Raw genomic sequence first — 20739 nt, 5'->3', positions numbered from 1 at the left:
AGGAGGAAAAATTGGGAGAAAGGGGTGAGAGAAATGAAAAAAAAAGAAGAATCAACACGGGAATGTTATGTGTTACAAGGAGAACTCATAAAAAAAGGGTTTCACATGCCATGATGAGTATTAATAGGCTGAGGAGCACAGAAATGGGTGAGAATCTTTGAGAAGACCTCTAGTCTACATCTATGATGCAGGACCCCCGTGTCTCACCCCCAAAATGATTTACACTAAATTGCATTACATTTACCACTCATATGCGTGTAATCCCCAAGCACCCCGAGAAATGCAAAATCAGTATGGGTCTAACCATTAGTTTTCAGCAACCTTATACAGACTGTTTGTTCTAAGTAGCTGAAGCAAGCCTTGCAGAGCATGACTGTCTTCCCCACGCCACATCTGGATCGCACAGAGCCCTTACCTGGCGTTGATGAGGTACTGTGCCACACTGATGTTGGCGGGCGAGCCTGTGATGGTGACATGGCGCACGGCTGAGCCATCTGTGGCCCCTGCGATCTTGATCTGAGCGCCCGACATCTGGCGAATCTCGTTGATTTTGCTTCCTTGTCTGCCGATTATGCAGCCAATGAACTGACGGAATAGACAGCAAAGCGAAGAGAAGAGAAGATGAATGTGATGAGAGAGGAAGAAGCTGACACGTTCTTTGGACGATGATCACAGTTCCGCTCAAAAATGCATGATTTAAACGAATCAGTGATGATGGTGACCCACTTCGGTAACTGACAAAATACTGAAACTGGACACACAAGGCAGTAATGATTCATATTTGACAGATATTTTTCAAGCATGAACATATGCAGAGAGAGGCTTACATCATTCGGAATGGTCAGCTCATGAGAACTCGTAGGCATGGCAGCTTCCATACCTATGTAAGGAGAGACATGCAAACAGTAATACATGGCAAAGCACACGGTCAATAAACACATCACAATCATGTATGGGATGTTTCCTTACTGTATGTCATACATGCCAATACATCTAACTAAATGAAATAGCTGTAATACACATACAAATACATAACTGCATGTAATACTATAGCTATAGCCAATATATACACCAGTTTAAGCTACATTATACCAGAATGACGGAAATACATCTGCACAAGTAAAACTGGCCTTCTTAAAAACCTCTGTAAAAACATAAATGTCTATTTTTCAAATGTTCTAGAACATTTTTCCCAGAAAAAGAAATAAAACAGGACATTATGCATTTCTGTGAGAGTTGTTGAAGAGGTAGAGGATATGGGGTGGAATAAGTTAGGGTTGCTTTGGAGGACATGACATAAAAGGGAACTTTTAAAACAGTTTTCATGCTGATGCCTTTGTTGCCTGCTGTGCATAAATCTAGAATGTGTTAATATAGGGCATGCATAGTAATGACTAAAGTGGTAAAAAAACGGTGGCAGTAAAAGTTTTCTCTTTAGATTTGTGTATCTAATAATGCAAAAGAATATGGCTATTCACTATGAAATGCAAATATCAACCACTCCAAATATCAACCAAATGGACCGTATGAATTCTGTGTCCGTGATATATTGTCACAGAGTACATCTTTTTTTGACAATCCTGATTAGCCTACATGATGCCCTCCGGCTACAGAAGATGCCCTGAACGCCAGAGCTCAAATAAATGATTGATTTGTTTGACGTGGACAGACAGAGTGAAGACAAGGAGACAGAGGGAGAGAGAGAGGGAGACAGAGGAGACAAAGGGACAGACAGAGAGGGAGATATGGACTTCCCCAGGGAGCTTTGGGTACGTACCAGGGAAGGTAGGGTTGTTCTGCCCAAGGGAGGTAAGGGGAATATGCTGCATAGCCAACTGGTGAAGCTTGGTCAACTGCAGGGGCAGGAAGGGATGTTAGAAACTAACCAATCAAATGGAATTATTATCCCAGTGGACACTGAAAGCTACAGAACAGAATCTTTTGGTTGTACAGTGTTAGTCCCATTTCGGCCTCCTCCTCCCCAACAGAGTCTGCCATAGAAACAGTATCCACACCTGATTCTGTTAAAACAAGGAAGGGCTCTAAACATGACATGAAGAGGGGTGGGTGTTAGTACAGTGGGTGTCGAGTGCAAGGGCCGTATGGTGTTAGTTCGGTGGGCGACTTGGGACTGGGAGGAAGATCTTCTCTGGGCCAATTCTGGCTGAACAGAGGAAGCTCTAGAGTTACATGTAGTCAGTAAGGTCAAGGCTGGGGGGGCATTGGCAGTAGCGTTGTGGGTGGTAATCCATGCAGGATGCCATGGGGAAGTGGTGGTGGTGGTAATGGTGGTGGCTGTTTGGGAGAGGAATTGGCTGGGGCTTGGGGTTGGTGACACTTTGGAGTGGGATGTCAGAGGGCACTAAGAGTGCCATGGGGACTGCACTCACATCTTGATGTGGAATGGCATACTGCCCTGGCATTGAGAAGGCCTGTGGGGACACAAAAAAAGACATCATGTTGACCACACAATGACACAATGGGACAATGGGTTTAATTAACAGAATGCAATGTTTAGTCACTAGAATGTCCTGTACACAGAAGGCTTGGCGTTATCCAGAAGACACAGATGTGAAAATGACCCTAGCTGGTTTTGTGCTGACCACTATGACCACTACCACCAGGTGTCACTCACAACAAATGAGCTATTTGTCTACCCTGACATTTCCCTACAGAGCATCGGTTGCTCAGAAACTGCGATACTTACCTAGTATATGGGAGCATACAGAGAAATTCACGTGTAAATCATTACACATCCTCATTACGCTAAAGGAAACAAGCTCTGCTCCTAGTAGGACTTTCCCCCCTTTTTGTACCACATTAACCTCTCAGTCCTAGCGGTTCGTCTAAAGGTTACAATTCTCTCTTTCCCCAGAAAATACACAAAAAAAGTCCCCTGGACATAAACATGGACGTGAGTTATTCTGCCAACAGAGAAATAGCTGTATTATGTCACGTCAATGAGGAGTGGTTGCATAAGATTCCATTTGCCTTTTTCTGCAGGGACAAAGAAAACTATAATCAGCGGCATTCCGCATCTATGCTTCACCACACCACTAACCTTTCCAAACCCAGCCAGACATTTATCATTCCCGTCACGGGAAAACATACTTATTCCTGAACATAATTAGCCTATTTGCCATGGCTTTTCCAATACGTGACTCAACTATCTGTCTGGTGAGTTCATACATGCCATTGTAAATAACACAACCGAACTGACCTCATGACTATAATTATCACAGGACAACACTGGCCAGTGAAAACTGGCGGCTTTAAGACTGATGGTTTGAGGATGACCTAATCGACCAAACCTAGCACTAATCCTAACTAGCACCTTACCCTAAACCCAAATCCTATTTACATTTGTCAGTGTCAGGAATGTCTCAAGTGGTTTTGTGTACAAAAATGGCTGTCGAAAAAGAAGCAGAGTCTGGTCTGCTAGTAGTGTAGAAAACACATTCTCATTCAAATGAGATGCACAATGCTAAATAAATATTCAAATGTATCTGAATAAAGTATGAGGATACTCACTGCAGATGCATGTGGCTGCGCTATCACAGTGTGAGGCCCTGCAGGGGACGGCTTGGGACGGTACGGAATCGTTGCTCCTTTGGGTGGGGACTGGACAACAACAAGAGCCACACAGCAAACACAAACATTAACAATTCATGCATTCCCTCGGGTGGGCATTTGGAATGAACTGCCCCCATAGTTAATAAGTAGCAGTCCCAGCGGGGCCCATATCAACCCTGAGCTCAGCCCCCCTTGGTGACGCCAACCTGGGCAGCTATTTGGCTATTTCAGGGTTCCACTTTGTTCGGTGTGGAGAATTGGCTCATGCAAGCCTGTCTGTGCCACTCAAGCTCCCGAGGACACATCAAAGGCAGCGTGGGGGGGGGGGGGGGGGGGGGGGTTATGGGGAGAACACCGAGCGTGTTGGCTTTCATTTGAGGAGTGCCCGGCCTCCCTTACCTCCAGCATGACCGTGCAGATGTGTCGCACGCACTGAGTGATGGCATGGGGAGTCCCAGACACGGTCACGGCCCGCTCCGTGGAGTCTGGCAACAGGTCGCCGGCCACCTGGACCTGGGCACCAGTGGTCTGCAAGACGGGCACAAGACAGGAAACGTGAAACCAGGACTCCGAGGAGCCAGTTGAGACCCCACTGTTGAGTGATCCTAGCCACCGCTCAGAATTTTTATAGCACCTATCTATTTATAGCCCCCAAACAATGCCCATATGGCAGGCCTTCCACAACTGTTCATTTAAACATGCTGTGGCTTTAAACCACAATAAGACATGCAACTATTCAGGACATTCTGCTTGGCAGTTCATACCGTGGTCCATTCAGCTATTTATATATTCATCTATTTATGCCCTCCTGGGTCACAGTGTCCTAGGCAGGCATTCCAGCCTGGCATTAAGTCAACTATTTCGCTCATATCCTGAAATAAATAGGACCAATTTTAACCAAACAAAAAAAATTGAAGTTGCTGAAAGGTCCTTACATTGGTCTTCACTGCACAAGGTCCAATGAATTTAAGTGAGACAAAGTGGGGTGTCTGTATCCAATTCTGGTCATTAAACATCCATTAAGACTGTGAGCAGATTATTTGGTAGGAATAGCTAGAGCGGTGGCTGCCTGGCTCAAGGACGAAGCAGTCCTTAAATAGGAGAACAAGAGGCCCAGGTTGTTTTTAACCCCTGCGGGAGAGCAGGGTCAAGAGAAGCGCTCTATTTTGGATTCAATTAATGAGTCGATGCAAAACAACAGATCCATACTGTGCTTACCTCTCTGATCTCTTTAATCTTGGAGCCTCCCTTGCCTATGAGCGACCCGCACTGGCTGGCTGGGAAGACCAGGCGCAGCGTCACAGGGGGTTTGCTGGTCACCGTGCTGTTTATCATGCAGGCGTTTATGTCCTAAAATAACAGTAATGAGACAATGAAACATGAGCGTGCCAAAAACACTCCCCAGAACAAGTGGGGAGCTCTTCCCCTCCGAGCCATTCAGTTCAAGAAGTACATTACATACAGTACAAAGCCCTACTAACTTACCTGCACATTATATGTGCATGATATGGCACTGTTACAGACTGCCAGTAGAGAAAAAAAGTAAAAGGAATTGATAAAGAATATGACCTACCTCTTCAAACTTCTCGGCGATCATGGCGAAAGCTTTGAAGATGACCTCTGAAGCTCCAGTGATGGTGACAATCCTCTCGGGGCTGGAGCCGTCAGATATATTAATCCGAGCTCCACTCTGACAACAGAGGCACACAAATTTATACAGCCGTAGTGCATTCGCAGACTGCCAGCCTAATTGCTGAGGTTCAGCCCTTTCTTCTTTATTATTTCATGAGCTTAGCCTAAAGCTATAGCATATACATGAGAAAGAGTTACCTCCGTGTTATGTGAATTACAAAGACCTTTTTTTCTGTCACAACACATAACTAAAAGAATTTGAAATGTACCTCTTCTCTCATCTTTTTCACGGTTTCTCCTTTCTGAAAGACCAAACATGGGGAAAACAATAAAAGATAAAAGAAAACAATATGATTAATAAATAGAGTTAATAAATAACATGTATTTATATCTGATGGATGTGAACATATGACTGCGTCAAACAGGGCCTTGTACTGTACATACCTTTCCAATGATGCTACCAACCTCCTGAAAATGAACAGAAGGAAATGATGACTACTTAGTGACTCTGACTGAGGGACTTATGAACACACCTCTGGCGCCAATCACTCTGAACTCACTCCAGTGAGCCTCTTACACGAGCTCTTTTCCTGAAAGGTTGGAGCTGCTCTCTCTGACAGCTAATACATAGGAACCACGGGGCTCCAAGGCTACATAACGTGAGCCCCTCCACTGTGATTTATGCTAATATTTTAAGGATGATTAAATGAAACTAATTTAGCTCCAGTGACACATAACAAACATCCTCAAGAGCGGCTAATGGGGTGCCATGATCACACTGGGGAGAGGTGTCTCACATGTAGGACCTCTCTGAATATTAACTAGTGCTGTAAATGACAGGCACTGTCACAAGCCTAAGACTAACAATGAGCACACGCACACTTGTTCTAAATGGCATGTGGTATGCTGCGTGGTATGTAAGCTGATAGCGTAGCGCCACTTTAACAATATACCCGGCACCATGCAGGTCAAAAGCTGATATCTTGTAAACGTGGCTGAGCCGCTTCATTATTAGCACTTGATACGGTTGATCCAGATTGCGAGTTATGGCATGAATATGATGTGCCATAACATGGCTGAATCTAAAGTAATCCAATAGTGTAGAAGCGGGTGCGAATATTTCAAAAAAGGTAGGTGCTGGACTCAAAAAGCAACAGTAAAAAGGACAGAAAAGTCTGCACACTAAAGCTCCAATATTCTTTTTTTCTTTTATTCACCACATGTAACGTTTCAGGACACACTCTCTGAGGAATGAGGAAGGGCAGTGTGTCCCGAAACGTTACGTGTGGTGAATGAAAGAAAAAAGAATATTGAAGCTTTAGTGTGCGGACTTTTCTGTCCTTTTTACTGAATCTAAAGTAATATCATGATCAGAGAATGATTCTGGATGATTCCAGAATAACCGACTACATGGGAAACATCACATGGTTGTCTGGCGACAGCACTTCTCTTTCTCAGGGCAAACTCCAGCATGAGAAGTATACCAGTCCTGATTCTGCTACTGAGAGGTTAAGAGAGTGTAAGCGAGTTCGGTGGTCTCACCTTGCCGTGCATCAGCAGACGTATCGTTAGGGTCACGTTCAGTCCGCCATCCAAGGCTCCACCCTCAGGATCGTTAATATTCATGTTCAACGACAACGAAGTTGCTCCTCTCACAGCCTCACAAAGATACACACTACTCACTCACAAACATTACACACAAAGACACACACATACACACACACACACACCCACACACACAGAGAACAACAGACAGACAGTCAGGGAGAGAGAGAGAGAGAGAGAGACAGAGAGAGAGAAGAATAAAATACATGACAGAACAATCCAGAAACACAGCGTCATGCACAAACACAAACTACATTGTTACCGCATCATTCTGTCTCACTTGATGTCTGATTCTAAGCCTGTTTAACACGGAAGGAAAGAATAATCCACATACATGCAGTTGTCATAAGTTGCTGGTCATGATACTGACTTCTAGGCTGGAAATGGGAGCGAGCGAGGGTCTGCCCCTGATTCAATCCTCCACACACGAGATCCTTCCATTGGTTCCAGATAAATAGAACTAGTGTGACAACATGTGCTTACACATGACACAAAGGGAGCTGTTTGTCTCCTGCTGGGCCCTGGGATCAAGTGATGCCAGTGTGACCATATCTAATAAGATGCTGCTAATATGGCACCAAAAGAGCACAATGTCGCACTGTTCTCGTTTCACAAGCGTTCTCTTTGCTGTCTGCACTGGTGATAATTCACATGTCGATGTCTGAGCTTCACCAACGCTTAGCTGAAGCTGAAGCTGAACACACAGAAGTGTTCAGTGTGCATGTTCTGTAGCCACTATGGGTCGCCTACTGTTGTGGGTGTCCATCAATCGTGTGTCCATTTTAAAAACATTTCTCTCAAAAACTAAAACATTTTCTATCCTTTTTGCCGTTAGATTGCTCATATGATACTCACATAGATCCCAAGACGTGCTGTGTGCTCTATCTCCATGGCATATCTGGAATAGAGACTCATCTCAGTTATAATCCTCTCAACATATGATGAATTAAATAATGTCAAAAAGATATATTATAGGCTATCAGTATTTATCTTGAAAATCAATCAATCAGGGGCACTGCGGCCCAAGACAGGCCAAAGACTTATATAGCCAACGCAAACACTAATATAATCCATTAGTAATATATCATACCTATACTTCCTTCCATGGCTACCCTCAATGTATGCCGAATGCATTAATCTTTGGTCAACATAGATAAAAGCCAGGCATATTGGTAGGAACCTGTTTCATTGTGTGGCCTTCCTCTCTCTGTGCAATTCTATCAGGTAAATGCATCAAACCCAACGCAACCCGAGGGCCTAATCCTATAGGCCAGGATTTGTTTGGCTAATGCTAAAACCCTTTTGACCCACTTCTGTCTCCTCCAGCATGTCAGCACCCACTCGCCACTTTGAAAACACAGCACCCATATAATATAACACTAATGAATACAGATAGAATAACAAAAACACATTCATCATTCATTGTCATTTTCCCATATTTGTCTCCGGATTAAAACAGTCATCGACATTAAACAAGGTACAAAATCTTGCAAAGGAATCAGAAAAATTCCAAGTACCACACAAATCCTAAATCCATGACTTGGGGCAATTCTCAAGCTGTCTTGTTTCTTTCATGAAAGGGGAGCTGTTGAACACTACAGTAACAATGATTTCTACATAAAAGAGATTAAATAAAATGACCACTAATATGACACCAAAAAGTAATACTTCACGTGTCTTTGTTTGTCCATAATGCATCATGTGTCATATTCCACTTCAGTAGGCAAGATCAGATGCAGTAGCAACTCAAGTCATACATGTTTTTTTAAGCAATCAAGACACAGACAGCAAACCCTTCTCAACCTTCTATTTGTACATATATAAATGATATCGGCCTTTTAAAGATTTTTTTTTTTGACGGGACAAGAACTCTAGCGGAACACAGAGTGGGCCGAAAGCCTCATTAAGGCTGTTGGAGGCCTGTAAAGTATATCTGTCAAAAGGATTTAGTTTATCATGGAGAGTTCAGCATAACTGACCTGCTGGGCCGTTTCAGAAGACTTCGGTAGGTTGCTTTTCCCCTCTCGTCCTTCTCGTCCCCCTCAGAGAGAGAGTATGTCCAGTGTCTGTCGGAGTGCTCCAGAGAGAGAGAGAGAGAGAGAGAGAGGGAAGAGTTGCCCCCCCCCCCCCTTTTGTTGTCAGTTGTATTCAGAGAATGGACAGATGGCCTTATGCCCGCAGTCGTGCTAGAGGGAGACTGGCTTTGCTGTTTTTTTCATCCCCTGGCTTAGCCTCTGATAAGCCCTGCACTAGGGGAAGTGAACTTACAGTCCTTCGTTGTGTTTAACACTTACAGTTGCCTCCACTGTACAAAAAGTTGGCTGGCTCCTGTCGAAAGTCTTGGAGAATGAAAACGAGATCTCAAACTGGGCAAAGTCTGACCATACTGTGACGTATAACAACACCACAATATAATTTACTGTAATCATCTGAATTATACTTTGGAGGCTCACCATGGAGAGTTGCTTAGAAGTTACTAGTGCCATAATATAAGATGTGTGTTGCACAAATCATCAACACCATTTCAGCAATGACCTGAAATGATAGATTGAGATACAAATGCAATTCCACGGAAGTTATGTGGATCCTAGCTTTTGGATCTTGGGGAATCATGACGATGAAGAGACACAACGTTTCTGTGGACAGTTTCCCCCTCCCCCACGCCAAATCCAATGGCCCTACTAATGAGGCCACAGCCCTGCGAATACAATGTGGTCCTTTTTAACAGAGTGAGATGCATTCAGCACAGCAGTGAAATTATGAACTAAATGAGTCAGTCAGGCAGAAGTGGCATATTTAATTACTGCCTGCTGCTTGGGATGGGAACACACAAAGGGTTCTCTGGACGTCATATCACTCTATCTCCACCATGCGTAACTGGTCATCTCTGAAAGTCTTTCAGATGTGTGTGTGTGTGTGTGTGTGTGTGTGTGTGAGAGAGAGAGCCTATGCGTGGGCACTTGCTGGCAGCAAAGTATCTGAGACACAAATTTAGCAGGTTTTCTCTGTTCTGTAGCTTTTACCACAAAAGAGATGCATCACAGCCCAGCTTCAAGAATATAGTGTCTGGCTGGATTAAGTACAAAACCTTGTTAGTGCATTGTTGACCCCCCCCCCCCCCCCCAACACACACACACACACACACACACACACACACCCCACCGCCACATATTGCATTACTTTTCTCACTCGATGGCAGACATTTGAAGCCATCTACTTGCACAGATTTGTATTGATTCTTCATAGTTTTCGGATTTTTTTTAATTCTAAAAGAAGGAACTCCCTGTAGGACTGGTGTTAGTTGTGACCCGTCATCAGCCGGGTCAATCTTTGGCCATCTGCTAAGCCACAAGCAAAGATCTGCCAATATACTGCCCTGCTGTTTAAAGTTGAATGAAGTTGACAGGTTGGCTATTAGGAGTACAATAGAAATATCCACTTACTGCCTGCTGCATGTAGCCTATCTATTCCCAAAACATCTAAATTACCATCCACACTGCAAGTCCAACCCAAAAGATTTACCTTTTAAAAATGTGGAATCTAACGAAGTGCATAAAACGATCACTTTCCTCACCGGGCTTGAAAGTTATGACATCTACTACATCTGCGATATCACGAGAACGAACTAAAACGAATTGTCCTGTAGCTGTGGCGAATGATTTTTGACACATTTCTGACAACAGTGTCTTGTCAACACTGTTCCATCTTTGTTAAAGGGACTTTGAACTCTTGAGTTTCTGAAGGTTCACCATGACTAACCTGTTTGCTAGGCTACACGTGACAGTTGTGAGGTTAATGTTGCTAATGCACTCACTTTTAAAGATATGGAGGTAGCGTTGACATTAATGTCAGTATGGAGCTTGAACGCATTTTTACCCTTCAAAGTTACCAGGAAATCTGGAGGTCTTACGGATATGACAGTGATTTGCCAGAGATGATTGAAAAGGAATTCAGCCGAATGAAAGGTCTGTCATAATCAGTTTTAAAGTTACAGACTTGGGTTGGATTCATTTATCAATATCTCACTTACTTAGCCTACGTTGATTTCTCCAATCGTGTCGTGTCATTTAACGAATTCATACCTGACTTTTCCTATGTTGTTCTTGTTTTAGCCTGTTATGAACATTTTCCAAGTCCATGCGTTGGAACATATTTGTCCATTTCTCAATGGCCAACTTCTCTGAAGTTCCGTACAATGATTTTCACTGCAGTTGTTGCTTACTCAAAGTCGATCTCCTTTGAGAATATAGGGCGCTACTTTGAGGGAAGTGTGGGCGCCCTCTTTTGACTTTTAATTACATTACAATGAAGAAGAATCGTCACTGATGATGAATAGGCAAAGGTCTTTCTTAGAGATACTGCTATGATATTCATTTGATACAGGCTAGTTTTTGGAGGTGGAGGTGGAACATTGCTTCAGTTCTATGTAATTTCTCTCGAACAGGTATCACTTACCTTGATCATGCAGGAACAACACTCTTCTCTGAATCACAGATTAAAGCCTTCTACCAAGATCTCACAGGAAATGTCTATGGTAAATAACCTTTGAATGAAATGATGATCACCTATCAGAATTGAATTGATGATGAATTAGTATCACAGTATGATGTGACATTAATCTATAAATCATATGGTTTATTTGATGAATATAAAACTGATCTACAACATCCTGAACCTCAGAAACCCATTTACAGGCTTGTTCTGTTTCAGGCAATCCCCATAGCCACAATCTGAGCAGTCGACTGACACATGATACCGTGGAACATGTCAGATACAGGTAAAAGGCTACCAGTTCCCCTGCCCCCAGTCTGCCTTCTCTAAAATGACATAAATCAGAACACAAACAAAGAGGGACTAATTCTATTTCTGTCCCATTGGATAGGCCTATAGGCTACTCTATTTCCTTATATTGGGATCATTTCTAATATAAAGCCAAATGCAGCACATTCTTTTTTCATGTGTCATAGTTGTTTTGTCCTAAATGTACTGAAGACCTAACCTGTTCATTTGTTTAGTACTGGAAAGCACACAGCAGGAGAGCTAATGTAGTAATTAAGACTATGCTGGTGGCAAATGCTGGTAAATGAGTTCCTGCTGTATCTGAAGATGCTGTTAATTCCTGCTGCAGGGTACTGGAGCACTTTAACACTAGTCCAGAGGAGTACACAGTCATCTTCACCTCGGGCAGCACTGCAGCACTCAGGCTTGTGGCTGACTGCTTTCCCTGGAGGCCTGCCTGTGCCGGAGAGCCAGCGAGCCACTTTTGCTACTTGACCGACAACCACACTTCAGTGGTGGGCATCCGAGGGGTGAGCGGCCGGCTCGGCGTGACCTCCCTCCCCGTTTCACCACACGAGGTGGAGGGCCGAGCCAGACAGCCGCCGCAGGCCACGAGTGCAAACGAGTGCCTGACCCCTCACCTCTTCTGTTACCCGGCTCAGAGCAACTTCTCAGGCAGGAAGTACCCTCTGAGCTATGCGAGGGGCATCCAGACGGGGGGCCTATACCCGGCGTGCGAGCGGCCAGGTCGATGGCTCGTCCTCCTGGATGCCGCCGGCCTGGTGGGCTGCTCAGCCCTGGATCTGCGGGAATGCCCCGCCGATTTTATCCCCATTTCCTTCTACAAGATGTTCGGCTTCCCAACAGGATTAGGCGCGCTGCTAGTGCGGAACGAGGCAGCGGCGCTCTTGCGGAAGGGTTACTTTGGCGGGGGCACGGCGGCAGCTTACCTCGCAGGAGAGGATTATTTTGTGCCCAAGTCAAGTGTGTCCAGCAGGTACAGGCCAAACAGCCATCTAATTAAAAGTGTTCTACCGATTTCTTCCCACTCCGTTAGCACATTAACATTCTTCCCACGCAGTCAGTGCTCATAATATCCAACTCATTCTGAATGTCATCTTTGATTCTTATGTAGCTCTTATTTTCAGTGTAGTTATAATATAGTTATATATTCAATTATATAAATGTAGTCATTTGTTTGCTGTAAGTGTTGTATATCATGATTTCAGGTTTGAGGATGGCACCATCTCTTTTCTGGATATCATTTCTGTCCATCATGGCTTTGAGGCTCTTCAGAGGTTAACAGGTATTAAACAGACAACACTGAACTTTCACAACCCTAATCCTCAGTGCGAGGGCTGTCTTTTACTTCTGCACACCCCACGAAACGCTATTAATATCTTTCCCATTATTTGATGAGTAATGCAGCGCACCACCACCTGTGGAGGTGGTGGTGGTGGTGGTGGTGGTGAATGTGTCATAACGACAGACTCTTTCCTCCAGCCTAGCTCATTAAAAAAACACGCCTGCTTCTAAAAGCCTCGGGAGTGCCGTGTGATAATGCGAGTGTGCGGCGTTAAGCATGTGTGTGCTTGTGCTGTCAGCTCGCGCGCGCGCGCGCGCACGCACGCTTCCCTGGGAATGACAGCTTTATTTGGTCTGCAGGAGGCATGGTCAAGATCCAGCAGCATACATTCGGTCTGGCGCGCTACACCTACGTAATGCTCTCCAGCCTGCTGCATAGCAACGGCCGGCCGGTGGCCCACGTCTACTGCGCTAATGAGTTCCAGGACTCGGCCTCCCAGGGAGCCATCCTCAACTTCAACGTGCTGGACTGCCACGGACGAGTGGTCGGCTACTCTCAGGTGTGCTCTCTCCAACATGATGGTCAATTTCCTGTAAAATAATATGCAGGCTAAAATTAATATATCCTTTTTTTTTTTTTTTTTTTTTAAACCATTTATGACCCTTTTTAAGCTTTGTTTACGTTGGCATTTTGATTGTCGTAGTTGTGTGAAGGAGAGATGAAACACCCATCGGTCCCTCCAGCCACCCAGACGAGTCACTCTGGTGGTGGTGGTGGAATCCTGTAAAACCAGAATGGTGCTTACAGCACATTGCCAGCAAATATATTTTTTCAGGATTTATAGTTGGCAAGAAGCTGGCTTGTTTTAATCAGTTCTGTGCTGTGTCAAAGGTGTTGGTAAAGCAGGTCTATTTCTAGCAAGTTAGCTGACTAGTTTTATGTTAAAGACATCTGTAATTTCCCCAAATCTCCCAAAGCAGCTTGTGACATTATGGAGCTGTCTTTCTTTCCTGTGCCTAGGTGGACAGACTAGCCAGTCTCTTCAATATCCACGTACGCACGGGCTGTTTCTGTAACACAGGGGCATGCCAGTTATTTCTGGGCATCAGTGATCGGGAGGTGAAGGAGAATTTGGAGGTATGTCAGTATGTTCAAAGTGTTCACAGCAAACATGATTAGATTGGCTGCAGAAATGACACCACTGTTTTTTCATGTTGGATTCATGTGCCAAGGCCGGCCACATCTGTGGAGACAATATTGACCTTGTGGACGGCCGACCAACTGGATCAGTGCGCGTCTCTTTTGGATACATGTCAACGTTTGAAGACTGCCAGAAATTCCTGAGTTTCATTGTGAACTGCTTCACAGATAAGCCGTTGAGAGTGGACAAGGAAAGGCTGGCTAGGCTAAAATTAGCTGTCCCTGTTGAAAACACTGTGGGGCACTTCAATTCCTCACCATCTAATGGACAGCTTGGTCACAAGGCAGACCAGAGGGAGACAGCTCCCTCTTTAATCTCAAGCACAAATGGAGGGGAGATTATGATCCAAACGCCCAAGAGACGTGAAGAGAAAAATAGCATCCAGACATTGACCAATATATTTATCTACCCCATCAAGTCCTGTGCTGCATTCGAGGTATGTTACCATGTACAATTGTGGTAAATTGCTATTTCAAAAGAATAATGGAAAAAACAAAAGAAGTATGAAAGTGCTGTATAATAAGACATTACACTTGAATAATATGCAATGCAGTTCAGTGAGTGAGTATATCCTCTTACATTGGTTAACCTACAATCTTTGCCTATTGTTGGGATAATTTGGATCATTAGGCTCTTAAGCGTAATGCTTACAATGTCATACCTCAATGCCACGTGAGGGAAAAAAAAAAGCCCAGCACAATGCAGAGATGTGTATTTGTGCAAGAAGGCTGAAGAGGTGTGGTTTGTAAAGCGTGTTGTTGCTGTTTCTGCTGCTGCTGCTGCTGCTGTTGCTGCCTTGTCAAGGTGAAGGAGTGGACCGTGGGGCCTCAGGGCCTGCTCTATGACCGCATGTGGATGGTGGTGAACGAGCACGGCGTGTGCCTGAGCCAGAAGAGGGAGCCCACCCTGTGCCAGCTCCAGCCCAGCGTCTCCTTGGCCTCCAATGCACTCCACATCAAGGCCCCAGGTGCAGCAGCATAGCACCACACTGTGCTGCCCGGGATGAATAATAGCTCTTTCCACTGCTGAGAGACATAATACAAATAACTACATTTCTCCAGCCTTTTTATAGAGACATGCATTATGTTTACACAGTTGTTCAAACATGACATGTGTTTGTGTTGATGTGAATGTGGTGAAATCTCTGTCATCATAGGGATGAGCAGCATCTCCGTGCCACTTGGGGACTTGAAGGAACAGAAGCACAGTCAGAAGAAGGCTTGTCAGAGTAAAGTGTGTGGTGACAGGTACGATGACTCAACATGCATTCATGATTCGAACCCCCCCCCCCCCCCCCCCCTTCTTCAGCGAGACTAAATCAGTATGTACAGTGTAAGGCAAACCTGTCAGTTTTTTTGTTTTTTTTGTCTTCTCCAGGGTGCAGACAGTAGATTGTGGAGATGAAGCTGCGTCCTGGTTCTCTGAGTTCCTTGGAAAGCCTTGTCGCCTGATCAAACAAAACTCTGAGTTTATTCGCAAGATGAAAACGTCTTCAGAAAATGGTATATGTACTTGTTTGTCAGTCTTGTCAAATACCGGGAGAGAGAAATTTGAATATAGAATGGTGGACAATAGACAACAAAGAGTATATCCAGTTTTGACTAATACAAAACCCAATGTGTTGGCTTTATTTTAAACAAAATATACCTTATAGAAATAATCAGATTTTGGAACAATGACTCCATGGTTTCCATGTACTTGTAGTGGGGGACGGTCCCACTGCCTTATCCTTAGTGAATGAGGCCCAGTACCTACTCATCAACAGAGACAGCCTGGCCATGCTGCAGGAGAAAATCGATGGCAGGTATACCAACATGCCATTCATGCATAGACACACATTTGTGCATGTGGAACACTATAATTACTTCTGTCTCCCCTCTGATGGTTGACCAATCATCGGGGAAAAGACGGGACGACCCCAACATCCCCCAGGCTATCAGCATGCAGCAGCTCATCGCCCGCTTCCGTGCCAATTTGGTTGTGTCGGCAACCAATCCCTTCGAGGAAGATGACTGGTCCAGTTTAACGATGGGAAACATCACATTTCAGGTGAGATTGTTTATCACCAAATCACACCCTACATCTGTCGTTACTGCAGGAAAGTGAGTGTTGTTGAGGGGCTAGTTTCCTTCCTGGTCTGATGGGCGGTGTTCTCCTAGGTGGCAGGCAGATGTGGTCGGTGCCAGATGATCGGCATTGATCAGGAAACCGGTGCGAGGAGCCAGGAACCTCTGAAGTCCCTCGCTGACTTTCGCCAGGGGAAGGTAGGTGCACTTAATGGCCAGGAATGACGTATGAAACTTCGTTTGATTTCTGCGGACTTTTTTTTACCCCTTAGGCCAGGCAGGCACTGTACGATTTTGGAAGTCGAAAACAACAAAGACAGTCACTTTACTTTTTCAACATGGCAAAAATGTAATAGGATTGGACTTCAGCTGAGCATTGATTGTTTCGTTACGTGAGCCTGCTCAAACTGCTTGACAAATCGGATTGGAATTCGGCCCAATTCTAAAGTTAGTTGTAGGTCCCATTGAATCTGGGCTAAAATCGGGCCAGAATTGGGCCAGAATGGCAGTGTCTACCCGGCCGTAGAGCTGTGTGACTCCTGTGAGTTTCAGCAGACGTCTCTGTCCCTGAGTGTCTCTGCTTTTTTCCATTTGGCTTGATATTGATTTGTTCCATTATGTATCCCTTCAGTTTGAAAAAATCGTGTTATCAGAATATCTTGAAATGAAATATTCTATTAATTTTACCTGAAAGCAACATTGTTTGAGAACTAATGGCTCAATTATCTCCAGTCATGAGAAATATTCCACTCTTTTTACTTGGCACTGTTTTCTTTAAGCCCATAGTAATATTCTCACTGATACATTTGTTCCCAGGTCACCTTTGGTATTTATTTACTCCATCAGTCAATGTCAAGCGCCGGTGCAATCAGCACACTCTCCGTTGGGTCTCCCATCACATCCACAAATAAGACAATCATGGAACCTCCTGAATCTTAATAGAATCTCATTTGGGCATGGTACTGTATGTGCTTGGCAGGTGTGGAGTTTAGCTGAACAAACTCTGTAGAGATGATGCTCATGCATTATGGTTACTTTTGGCAACAATGGCGCAGATGTACAAAGCCAGCGCAAACACAGCCTCCTGTGTCAGTGCTCACAAACTGCATGCTGTGCCTTACTATATACTGTATGCGGAATTTGCTGTCACTTCATCAGGTAAACAACGCTCAGTACTGCCCGTCACCGCCCTCTATTGTAATTTGTGCTGCCCACAACTGAACGTTACGCAATCACAAGTACAGTTGAATTGGGTCAACCAATGATCAGAAATCAAAAGTGAATGCACTTTCGTCCATGTTAGGTCTATTTGTAGATACAGTACGATGTCAGGTTTTAAGATGAAACAGATGTTATAACATTGGTATGGCCAGCCCCATATGTTTCCAAACTATCCTATTTCTGACCTTGCTGATGTCTTGCCAATCTTAAATGTTTATCTGAATGTATTATGCATTTACTGTGGAAAAAGCTGCCCCTGGATTTTGGTGTCATTCTGTCCATGTGTTGTTTGAACTTGCCTTTTCAAATGTGATTGAAATGTTCAACTGTGAGTGTATGAGTCCACTGGGTTTAAAATTAGCTTTACACTGAGTCACTGACTGCTGAAGAGAGTGCTGGGGTCCATGGGTAAAATTAGCGCCGTTAAAACCAAAGATGCCACTGAAAGAGACAACCTAGTCCCTTGTTATATGGAGTATTTTCTAGATCAGTGGTTCTTAAACTTTTTGTCTGGCGACCTCCCAAAAAACACTGGCCAAGTCTTGAGACCTCTTTCTCTCCAACCACCGAAACTTTGGTTTTATTTTGGAAAATGTTGCAAGACTGGCATCGGAGGCAGAGAAAATGTCTTCTCTCATCGGTAGGCTATGTCAACATCAAAGGCATTAATCTCCATAGCAGCCTTTGGCAATTTTATTTGTTTTTTTCCATAGGATAGCAAACACTCATCCAATGAGTAACTGGCGCTCCTGTGGCTTGTGTGCATGAACTAAGCCTCCACTTTTGGAGGAACATTATGGACTCACTGTGAATTGTAAGCCTACATCTAGGACTACTGTAGTCTGGCTATCACCATACTAAGCTCAATCTTTTAAGATTGAGCATTAGTATGGGGAGTCTGCGCTTTATTTCTACTGCACGAGAGGCGTGCTCTCTCAGAGGAGGGTCGGGACTGTCGAGCACCATTGGCATCGTTCAGATCATGACTCCGTACGCTCGGATAATCCTTCAACCAATCAGACCAACAATCCAGTGCATCTTTTAAATGAGCTAGTTTGGGATTGGAGCCAAAAGGTTCTGGCAGGGAACAGAGGAGATAGATGTGCAGGTTTCCAGCCTGTGCTGCCCGGGCAAAATCAAAAATTCACCCAGCCTAGGACTACTGAGTATCCCAGTTTTTAAATGTGTTGGTCTGAAAACGTTTTGAAAACATTCTGCAAATAATTTTGTGACCCCCTCCAAATGTTTGGTGACCCCCTCAGTTTCAGAACCACTGTTCTAGATGACACTGCAGTAGATGTTCTAATTTTGCCTGATTTTGCAGTAGACACTGATTTACGTCTGTTAAGAAATTGCTACTGGTTTGTTGTGAAAACACATTTTCATGATTTTCACAATTTTGATTTTGCTTGAGTTTTAATCTCCTATAAGCTGTCTTTTGTTTCCTTTAGAATTTTTTTTATAAACTTTTTCTCCATTTAAAAGCCTAAATTGTTTTCCCTGTTTTCTTTTAAAAGCTGATGATTTTATGTCTGTTTTAATGTGCCTTTGTAAAATGCTTTGTAACATGGATTGTGAAAAAAGCTCTATAAAATAAACTTGATTATTATTATTATTATTATTATTATTATTATTATTAAGACAGACCACAGTTGCTCTGGCTAAGGCTTTGTGCATGATTTTTCATCTCTTAACATGGACTGATCTCTGTTCACATGCCTGCCCTGGAAAGATGACCTCTGTGTGTGAGAGTACTTCAGCAGGGGTCCCCAACCTTTCTTCCCTCTGAGAGCTAATTTAACCAAATAAGCATGGTGGAGAGCTACTCATGTTTGTATTTGTAGTTGTGGCATGTGTTCACGATTCATTATCTCCACCCAAAATCTCATGATCTCCATCCAGAGATGCATTTGTAAGCATTGTAGCTCTTTCACCCTCACCCCTCGTAATGTTCAACCAACACACTCACTCTACGGATGACACAGACACAGATAAAATAGTAATGTATACTAATTGTACTGTATATAATAGGTTACTAGGGGGCAGCCGTGGCCTACTGGTTAGGGCTTCAAGCTTGTGACCGGAGGGTTGCTGGTTCGATCCCCGACCAGTCCACGGCTCAAGTGCCCTTGAGCAAGGCACCTAACCCCTCACTGCTCCCCGAGCGCTGCTGGTTGGGCATGGCAGCTCACTGCTCTGGGTTAGAATGTGGTTCACTGTGCTGTGTGTTCACTGTGCTGTGTGTGTTCACTAATTCGGTTAAATTGGGTTAAATGCAGGGAAACAAATTTCCCTCACTGGATCAAAAAAGTATATATTCTATTCTTCTTTTTTACTGTTGTCCATGGTCAAATATGGTGTGTTCGTAGTAGTATCACCTAGAAGCCCACAGTAAGGCGCCACTGTCTAAACAAACTTAACAGTGGCCTAGTTATAGTTGATTATAATAATAATAAAACATTTTTTTTACCTGAATGGGATAGGATGTCAGTGATTTGATTGGATCGAATTGTAATTAGGATGAAGCAAGTGACTGTTATCAGATTTATGTACATTGTCTTTGAAGCTTTTAATGAGCTACTCAGAAACAGGTGTAGAGCTCCTGGTAGCTCGCGAAAGTATTGTCTTAAGAACCTATTGTCAAATTAGTCATTGAACTCACTGAAGTGTCAAATGCCAACTAGTAAAACAGCAGTGCACTGTAAGAGGCTTCTCTTTTAACAAAATCTATTTGATTAAGAGAAAATTATTCATTCACTGTCATTAACAGACTGTGAGAGAACGTCCTCAACTACAATAGACAGTATTCCATTACATGCTTGATTTTAAAGTTGACACCAGTGACATCTGTTTGATATTAGGCTACTGGTTTATATTACAGTTTTCCCACAATTGTTAAAACACATTTTTTGAAACTTGTCACTCTTTTCTCAAAATGATAAACACAAATCCCAAATCTCAAACTACACTCCCAAAACCTTTGTCAACCTCTGCGAAAATGTCGACTCAAAACAGCCATACCGCTCAAAAGCAAACATGGAAGAGAATGGAAGTCACACTGCAAATACAGCCGCAAAAGCAGATCTGAAAGTAAGATGAAGTCATACATCCATTTTCTCAAGCCAATGACTTCAGTTCACATTAGTGCGCCCCCCCCCCCCCCCCTACCTTCCCATAACGATCACATGATTAGGCCTACCTAGAGCACTGACAAAATGAGACTTGTACTCTATTTTCAAAATTGGCTTCATCTTGAAGCAAATGTCGCCCTCTGGTGGACTCTTAATTATCCAATCTATATTTGGCAAGTTAACTATGAATCACACGCTTTCGCCATTCATTCAGTTACTACTAAC

General features: G+C 43.8%; 2 protein-coding genes across 3 annotated transcripts in view; one reads left to right on the top strand and one right to left on the bottom strand.

The window, feature by feature from the left end:
- Positions 1-9933, bottom strand: part of zgc:110045 (uncharacterized protein LOC664755 homolog) — an 11679-nt gene extending 1746 nt beyond the window's left edge. Inside the window, exons 1-13 of one of the 2 annotated variants that reach the window (XM_062518969.1) lie at positions 8790-9933; positions 7666-7708; positions 6748-6887; positions 5650-5673; positions 5475-5507; positions 5147-5263; positions 4792-4923; positions 3973-4101; positions 3532-3621; positions 2391-2432; positions 1778-1853; positions 828-880; positions 416-585 (exon numbers count right to left, since the gene is read on the bottom strand). In XM_062518969.1, coding sequence (XP_062374953.1) covers positions 416-585; positions 828-880; positions 1778-1853; positions 2391-2432; positions 3532-3621; positions 3973-4101; positions 4792-4923; positions 5147-5263; positions 5475-5507; positions 5650-5673; positions 6748-6831 — 950 coding nt within the window. In that variant the 5' untranslated portion in view covers positions 6832-6887; positions 7666-7708; positions 8790-9933. The remainder of the gene's footprint in view (positions 1-415; positions 586-827; positions 881-1777; positions 1854-2390; positions 2433-3531; positions 3622-3972; positions 4102-4791; positions 4924-5146; positions 5264-5474; positions 5508-5649; positions 5674-6747; positions 6888-7665; positions 7709-8789) is intronic. The other variant, XM_062518968.1, reaches the window with a different exon arrangement.
- A 363-nt stretch (positions 9934-10296) lies between these two features.
- mocos (molybdenum cofactor sulfurase) lies at positions 10297-18970 on the top strand. The gene is made up of 15 exons (XM_062518966.1): positions 10297-10775; positions 11255-11344; positions 11521-11587; positions 11939-12586; positions 12819-12895; positions 13255-13454; positions 13916-14032; positions 14128-14532; positions 14901-15063; positions 15253-15343; positions 15474-15598; positions 15801-15900; positions 16004-16145; positions 16256-16360; positions 16979-18970. The coding sequence occupies exons 1-15, from the start codon at positions 10664-10666 to the stop codon at positions 17099-17101; spliced, it is 2565 nt and encodes an 854-aa protein (XP_062374950.1). The 5' UTR covers positions 10297-10663; the 3' UTR covers positions 17102-18970.
- Positions 18971-20739: the final 1769 nt, after the last annotated feature.

The sequence above is a fragment of the Sardina pilchardus genome, chromosome 18 (assembly GCF_963854185.1).
Source record: "Sardina pilchardus chromosome 18, fSarPil1.1, whole genome shotgun sequence".
In the NCBI taxonomy this organism is placed as follows: domain Eukaryota; kingdom Metazoa; phylum Chordata; class Actinopteri; order Clupeiformes; family Clupeidae; genus Sardina; species Sardina pilchardus.
Note: the sequence above shows the minus strand (reverse complement) of the source record. Positions and strands in the feature narration are given on the sequence as shown.